This window comes from Gavialis gangeticus, unplaced genomic scaffold (assembly GCF_001723915.1).
Source record: "Gavialis gangeticus isolate Ggan-Ray unplaced genomic scaffold, GavGan_comp1, whole genome shotgun sequence".
NCBI lineage: Eukaryota > Metazoa > Chordata > Crocodylia > Gavialidae > Gavialis > Gavialis gangeticus.
Window position 1 is genome coordinate 6,797,068 of NW_017729018.1, and position 7,953 is coordinate 6,805,020.

Consider the following 7,953-nt stretch of genomic DNA (forward strand, 5'->3'; position numbering starts at 1 on the left):
GAGAGCCACCCCATGCCCCCTGAACAAGCCGCCCATAGGTCTGTCCCACTCCCTGCCCCATGCCCCACCTTGGCTGGGCAGTGGCCCCAGCCTCACCCCCTCCGTCACTGGGGGGGGCCTCAATCTGCCCCTACTCCGACCCCTCCTCCCATAGTACCAACAGGGAACTGCTCTCCAAACTTCCCGGCTGTATTCCCAGCCACGTGCATGTGCGCGGGTGCACGTATGCATGTGGCACTCCCTGCATCGTGCTCCTGGCAGCCCCTTGTAGGCCGGATCGCTGCCAGCCTGCAAGGGGAAACCTGCCACTTCCCCATCCTTGCATGGCTGCAAATCCAGGACAAATGCTGTCCCGGAGTCATGCAACCCGGGACTTGATGTTCCCATTCTGGGACTGTCCTGCCCAATTAGGGACAGGTGGTCACCCTACCTGGCCCTGCTGCCTCAATTATCCATAGCTTTACTTGCTTAGAGCTCAGGGGGAGCGGGGCGGGGGGAAAGCTACACCCTGGCATCGGTGTCTCAGCCACGTGGGATGGTATTGCAGGCGGCCGGCCTTGCTGGAGGTTGTGACAGGCCAGGACAGAGAGGAGACCAACAGGTTACAAATCCTGAGCCACCCACCCCAGGGCTGTGGGAGCTGGGCCCAGCTAAGCAGAGCTGCCCTCCAGCTAAATGCAACAGTCAGGGCCAGAGGGGACCTTGACGATCTTCCAGCTGTGCCCAATGATGGGGCCTGTTCTTGTGACCTCTGTGTGAATGCAAGGGGAGGAAGGAGCTGAACAGGCTTTTTCCTACATTCATTCTTCCAAGTGCCGCCCCCGGTGCCCTTGCTCTGGCCTCTGTGGCTCATAACTACAGTGGCCGTTGCACAGTCACGTTGTTTCGGCCACCCCTGAGCCAGCTGCTCCGAGAGCAGAGCTCCCAGTTCAGCAGCAGCCAGGCAGCTGCCTGCCTTTTTGGGAAGCTCCCAGGTGACCAAAATGCTGTTGGAGGGTGGATCCCCTCCCCTGCCAAGATCTCCCCCAATGCACCAAGAAAGCAGGAGGCAAGTGCATGCTGCAGGGTTTCCCAACCGCTCCATTTAATGTGTCTTTAAAAAGGACATTTCCACCCAGTGGGCTGAGGCCGGATGCACTCGTTCCTGTTCCCGCGACTGCTGCCTGTGACTGAGCTGCATTCTCCATTGTAGTAAAGCAGTGAAAAAGTATTGCACTTTCATTTGGTTTCTATGAATTTGACTACCATGCAAGGGGATTTGGTGGGGGGGAGAGGGAAGGGGGTGCTCTTTCAGGCTGGGGAGTACCTGCCCGCCTGGCTTTCACCAGCCCTTCCTAGCTACGGACAGCCTTGCTCTCTTTCATGCCATGTCACGACTGTGTCTTATCCAGGGGGGCTCAAAGGTGCACAGAGGCCCATCCTACAGCACCAAGCTGCTGTCCCCACAGCAGGAACTTAGTGCTAACTTGGCTCAGATCCCCGAGCATCTCACCCCCAGGACAGATGGGGAAACAGGCACAAAGCAGTGACAGGACTTGCCCAGAGTCGGAGGCAGAGCTGGGAGCAGAGTGCTCTAACTCCAGACCCTGAAGCCCCCTTCTGCCAGCAGGCTGGGGACAAGCCAGCCACTCCTGGGGAGCCTGGCAAACAAGCAGCATCTATCTGTTTTGGGGGGAGAACCCTAGTCGGCGGTGACGGCAGCAAGGGTACAGGTCTCGGGGATCGCAGGAGAGGCCAGGGGGTGGGCTCAGGCTGCCGACAGCCAGGCCTTTTGGACACCCCTGGAGTTCATGCTGCTCAGCCCCAGTGCCCAGTGGCAGGCGCGGGCACGGGGCTCAGTTGTGCCTCTTGCCTTCCCGGAGCTTGTGGTTGCTGTCCCTGCGGGGCAGGACCGGGCCCTGCTCCCATGGCTTCCTGCCCTTGTGCTCTCGCTGCTGCCTGGAGTCCCGCTTCCGCTCCTCGTTGCGCTTGTGCTCCTCGTGGCCCGGTGTCTCGAGCCGGGGGGCACGGCCCTTCCCCTCCTCCTTCCTGTGCCGCTCCCCCCGCCTGCCCTCCTTGCCCTCCCCACGCACCCTCTTCCTGGGCCAAGGCTGCTCCTCCTCCTCCTCCTCCTCGTCCTCCTGGGGCTCCTTGGGCACCCTGCTGGCCTTGGCCTCGGGGGGCCTGGCCTTGGCCTCGGGGGGCCTGGCCTTGCCCTGCATCTCCTTCTTGCTGCCTCGCTCCACCTGGGCCACACGACTCTCTCTGGGCTTCTCTTCCTTCCTCTCGGGCTTCTCTCTCGGCTTCTCCCTCAGCTTCTCCTTGGCCTTCTTCGGCTCTGCCTTGGCCTGCAGTTCCTCTGGGGTTTCTTCAGCCGTGGCTTCTGTTTCTTCTGCTTCCTCTGGTTCTGACCGGCCAAGCCATCTCTTGAGGAACCAGGGCTCTGCCTGCGGGGGAAGCAGACACGGACAGACCCCAGCTCTCACTGTGATCCCGGGTCAGCCTGTGCTCCAGGGCCTCTCCCCTGGCTGCACATCCAGAGCTACAGCAATGCCACGTGTGCAGCAGGTTGCAGCAGTGCCCTGCAGAGCCCAAGGGGCCCCTGTCTCCCTCCTGCCTGACGCAGGGGCTCTGCCCTGGGGCTCTTTGATAATGCATGCGTCTCTGACCCCGGCAGCCTTGCTGCAGCAACGGGGCGAGCTCCCAGTGGCAGACTTCATCCCTGCTGCACTAGGCCCTGGAGTCCCTTTGTAACTGCCCGTCACCTGCTGGGAGCGGGCCTGATTCTGGGAGCATCAGGAGCATCCTCCTGGCAGGCGTAAAGCATCCTCAGCTCCTCTGCCTTGGGCACCTTGTGGGGTTGGAGCTCAGAGTGGTGCACCCATGTGGGTGCCCCAGAGCAAAGCAGCTCCCAAGCTGCAGCCCTGTCCCACAGGCATCACCATGCAGATTTCCATGAGTGACCTGGGTAAGGGCTCCAGGCCTGGTCCTGCCCATGGTGAAACTCCCCTCCCATCAGGCCCCAGGGCTTGGTGTGCTCCTCCTAGATGTGCTTAGCTAATTTTCTCAGGGTGGCCGGAGCTGAGACAACCCCAGGAGACGGGGCTGCCAGGGCCTCTGTGTCAGGCTGTAGCCCAGTGCACGTGGCAGACTGCAGCTAGAGCGGGGAGGCACAAGCCACCCGCCTCGGTTCCCTGCTGCTACCTGCTGCCTTGTCTCAAGGGATGAGCCCCAGCGGCTCCCCGCCTTACCAGCTCACTGGTGCTATCCTCAGGAATGCTGCTCTCGGGCTGGACCCACAGACTGGGCGCTGCTTCGGGAACCTCGTCGTCCTCGTCGACAACGTCTGGGGAAGGGGAGGCACCAAGTGAGCCAGGTCCTGGGAGACCAACGTGGGCAAAGGCTGGGGCACCCCTAGCTGCCTGCCCACCACGCAGAGGCTCCAGCACAGGCCACACCTTGATGGCACCCCTGCTGCTAGCTGACGCAGAAGGGACAGCGGGGGGGAGCTGTGGCTGCCAGGAGATGGCACAGGCACTTTAGTAGGGGCGCTCTTCTCCCCTGCTCAGTGCTGGGCTGAGGGCCCTGCATGGGCTGGGGGTGCCCACGTGCTGCTGCAGCGAGCTCCTTCCGGCCCCCTGTGGTCACTGACAGTCCCACTCCGAACCGGCAGCTCTCCCAGGACTCCCATCAGCAGATTGCAATGTACTTTCCCAGCGGGCTGGCTTCATTGTCCCCATTTTCAGGTGGGAACACTGAGGCACCACGAGGCAGGGACTTGTCCACAGTCAACCTCAGGCTCCCGTTGAGGTGGAGCGAGCTCCTGCCCCTGCACGCCCTGGGCTGGTTTAACTTCAAGCTGAGTTTTGCTCCCTGCCCAGTCTGTGCTGCGTTGCTGTGAGGTGCTCCACCCCAGACCTGACCGCATTGCTGCGGGGAGCACGCGGAGAACTGCCCCATGTGCGCGCCTGAACCGGGGCTGCTTCAGGAACGAGGGGTTTTGAGCCAGATCTGAGCCCCTCCTCCTCCTAGAAGTGCACAGAGCCTTTAGCTCAGGGTGCGCAGAGCTCCTCTCTCCCTGCCCCCGCTGGACATTCCCAGCCCGTCCGCAGGAGCCTGCCTGCAGGCCAGGCCTTATCCCCAGAGAAACCACGCAGCAGCGTGGCCGGGTGGGTAGTGCTGGCTTGGGGCCAGGGGAACCTGCCTTTCTTTCCTGGCTGTTACTGAGTAGTCGTGTGCCCACGCACAAGCCCCTGCTCCTATTTCCCCTGCTGCCCATCAGAGGTATTAACTCTGTGGGGCAGGGAGGTCTTCTACTATGAAATCAGGACAATCCAGCCTGATCTGGGACCTCTAACAAGTGCCCACTGCCCAGGCAGCAGCACAGCCCGAGTGCGGGACACCCTGCGTGTGTGGCCAGGCTGGTCCCCACAGGCTTCCTTGCCCCACCGGGAGATGTGTCTTACCTTGGAAGACCTGGAAGCCCATGCTTAGGAGAGCGATGAAGGAGGCGATGAGGATGCACTTGTTCAGGGTCAGCCCGTCCCACAGCAGCTCCTCCTTGGCGGGGCTGACGGTTCGGGGCTCGGCCTTCCTTCTCACTGGAAGGGTCTTGGGGACTTTAGACAAAACGGAAGTGGCGTTAGGGTGAGGAAGCAAACGGGGGCTCAGAGCCCATGGGGGGATGTAAGGTGTAGGACACAGCAGGGGAGCAGAGCTGGGTTGCAAGGGGGTGCTCGTAGTGGGGTGGCACTAGAGATCCCTTGCTGTCATGTCTTCTGGCCCAATGCCCAGCAGCAGTGTTCGCCAGCGGGCAGGGAGCACCCACATCCTGGGGCTGGGAGATGAGGAGAGGGGAAAGACCCACTCCTAGCTCCAGCTGGGGTGCAAGGGATTCACGTGTGAGGGGTGGAGGTGGCTCCAGTTGGCTTGTGAGACGAGGAGGGCAGCTGGGGGCTGCTGCATGTAAGAGCTACGTGCAAACTGCACAGTGGAGTCGGCTGCTTGGAGTCAGGACTCCTGGGTTTCATTCTGGGCTTTGGCACTAGCACTGCTGGCAAGTCACGTGGGCCAATGCTTTCAAATGTTAGGGCCTGAGTCTGGAAGTGAAACAAGCAGCCCGGTTCGCACAGGGGCTCGGTGTCTGCAGCTCAGCGGTGTCGCACAGGGTTTTGCAGAGGAGAATTTCGCACCCCCCCCCCCAGGCTGGGCAGTTGCTCCTGGGCCAACCCAGTGGTGGGGTTTGTGCTGCTGTCCCTACCCAGGCAGGAGCCAGCGGGCTGCTGCTGAGCACCCCCTCAGCCCGAGTACCTGGGGGCACGGCCGAGCTGGCTTTCTCCGCCACCTTCTCTGTCCTCTTTGCCTTCTGCTCCACGTCCGCCGGTGGTGTTTCCGTCATGGTCTCCACAAACTCGTCCAGGTCCGTCTCAATAATGTGCAGCTTGTTCCCCTCCTCCCCTAGCTCCTGAAAGACGAAGGAATGAGGATGGGACTCCCGGGTGCACGAGCAGGGCAGCTAATGAGGAAAACAGGCCAGCCTGGAGCCATTCAATGTAGCCTGAGCATGTTACAGGTCCCCCTGTGCCTGGGCCGTGGCAGGGAGCCCTGTTTGCACCCTGCATGCTTGCACTGGGAGCTTCTTGTTCAGTCACTGGGGTGACAGCAAAGACGTTCACCACATGGCTGAAGGACACAAAACATGAGCAGGGGCCGCGGGCCACATCTGCTCCCCGGTGCAGCGGTATGCCCCCCACGGAAGGGTCTCAGGAATCCAGCGTGGGGCAGGTGCGCCTCAACGTCACGTGTCCAGCTGTGCTCAGGGGATGTCTATGCTGCGGGGCAGAGATACCCGAGCTCACCTGGGGACTGGTAGCTGTGCAGCGCAAGGCTCTGGGATGGCCGCTTGACCCTGATCTTGTCAGAGACGGAGGGCGGCTGGGTAGTTCAGTGTCAAGAACGTGTGCCCAGCAGCCCTCTGCCAGCCAGCAGGAGACCCACCCAAGTGTAGTCAATTCTGAGGTCCCCCCAGGGCTGCCAGTTGGCGAGGGTTTGAGCCTTGCTACTACTGAAGGCTGATGGCTTACCGGGGATTCTCCCACGGCTCGAGCGCCGGAGCCTGCACCTGGAAGCACTTCCATCCCCTATGGGCCACTTAGCTGCCCACTTCACTCGTCTGCGGGTTCACTTCGATGAGACCTACTGCGGAGATGCCAAGCTCTACGCTGTTGCCCTCGGTGCTCAGGGGAGCCAACAGGGTGCTCCAGCGGGCAGCACCGAGGAAGGAAACTCGGGCGGATGGAAACGTCCCTGATCTCCCTGTCTGATCTCTACAGCTTGCTTTGAGACTCACCGTGGCGCCGAGCCTGGTGGGGTCAGTTTTACCCGCCACACGTGCAGTGTATTAGCATCCTCTTTGCATTAAACCTCCCCGGGGTTGTTCTACATCCTCGTGCCACCTAAGATGCATCCTGCTTCACAGCAGAGACCTACAGACCCGTTTGGGCTCCTGGACAAACTGGCTGGGGTTGCACCAGAGGTCAGCTCTGTGGGGAAGGGGGTGACAGTCACGTTCGTGGTCTTCCACTTGAGTTAGGTTGCAATCCCAGGGATGTGGAGGAGAGCCAAACCTTTGTTCCAAGGCATCTGTCTGAGCACAGGTGCTCTGCAGAGCTGCTTGGCTGCAGCCTGGGGAACAACAGATCCCTTGGAGAGGGGGAGCTTAGAAACAGGCCCTTAGGTCTGGCCCAACCCTGGGCACTCCAGCGGGGTCAGGATGCAGAGATGCAGCATGACCGACTCCTTAAGTAACATGTCGGATCAGAGCAGATGGGGAAAACTGGTCGATCATCACAGATCAGTGACAGCAACAGCTGAATGATGATGCTGCTGGCTACAGCTCAGCCAGGGTGGGGCGTCACTCCCCTCGGGGCCCATGCCAAGGCCATGTTTCCAGCTAAATGTCACCCGTGGAATCACGCTTTTGCTTTTGTTCCAGTTGTGAAGCGGAGGAATGTTTCTCACCTACACGAAGCCAACGCACCTGACAGCCCCAGAGCCTGGATCTGATTGTGGCCACTGCCAGACACTGCAAAGAAAGGTGCGAAACCCTCCTGGTCCAGCTCCGTGAAATATTAGTCCCTGCAGTGAGGCTCATGCCTGACCTCAGCTGGGGATTAGCTTACACCCGTTCCAGGAGGGCTGCATTTATCTTAGCTAGTGCATCGACAGGGGTTATTTCCATTCGAGTGTCTAGGACTTCAGGAGTACCCTCGACAGAGCTAGAAGATTCAATCCAACAGGCTGATAGGCCACAGGTGCAAAGTGTATAGATCTGAACTGCCTTAAGGTGGGGCTCATTACTGACATAGGAGCCGGCCGTGAGGTCTGGTTCTAGATTTGAGCTCCCCTGAGGCTCGAAGTGTTCAGATCCTGGCACCGGTTTCTCTCCAGAATGATCCTTCCTTGGCCTCTCACTCAGCCCTGAGGCTCGGCAAGGGGCTGGGCTGCACAAGTGAGTTGGTGTGCGAGGTTTAAACCTCGGTCTCCGTCTGAAAGGGCTGTCTTCTAGGCACGTTTTCTCCTGCACTTGTGTCGGGGCCAGGGGCAGGCAGGGGGGCTGCCTGGCCTCTATTTTGTGCATGATTTTTGAGGCATCTGTCACACTCTCCTCCCGCCCCTCACTGCCTTCTACCCAAGCACTCTAATTTTATCATCCTGCTTTCACTAGTGCTCTTCATTGGCACCAATTCCCCCTCCTCCCACCAAACTTACCTGTGAGAGCTGCTCTCCAGGCTATCTGCCAGCCACCTGCCTATACATGCACATGGAGCCCCCTGCCTGACTACCTTCCTCTCACTCTTGCCAATCCCTTCAAAGGTAGAACTCTACCAGGCTGCAGAGAGCTCTTCGCAAAGTGCAAAATCCACATTTCTCTGTTAAAATTAAAAATCTGCATTTTTCTTGGGTAAAAGGGGA

General features: G+C 60.2%; 1 protein-coding gene across 8 annotated transcripts in view; it reads right to left on the reverse strand.

Annotated features, from left to right (window-relative positions):
* Positions 1-803: 803 nt before the first annotated feature.
* Positions 804-7,953, reverse strand: part of JSRP1 (junctional sarcoplasmic reticulum protein 1) — a 67,300-nt gene continuing 60,150 nt past the window's right edge. For all 8 annotated transcript variants that reach the window (XM_019513337.1, XM_019513340.1, XM_019513333.1 and 5 more), the window contains 4 exons: positions 5,290-5,443; positions 4,446-4,598; positions 3,231-3,325; positions 804-2,426 (listed from right to left, as the gene is read on the reverse strand). In XM_019513337.1, the coding sequence (XP_019368882.1) occupies positions 1,836-2,426; positions 3,231-3,325; positions 4,446-4,598; positions 5,290-5,443 (993 nt within the window). In that variant the 3' untranslated portion in view covers positions 804-1,835. The remainder of the gene's footprint in view (positions 2,427-3,230; positions 3,326-4,445; positions 4,599-5,289; positions 5,444-7,953) is intronic.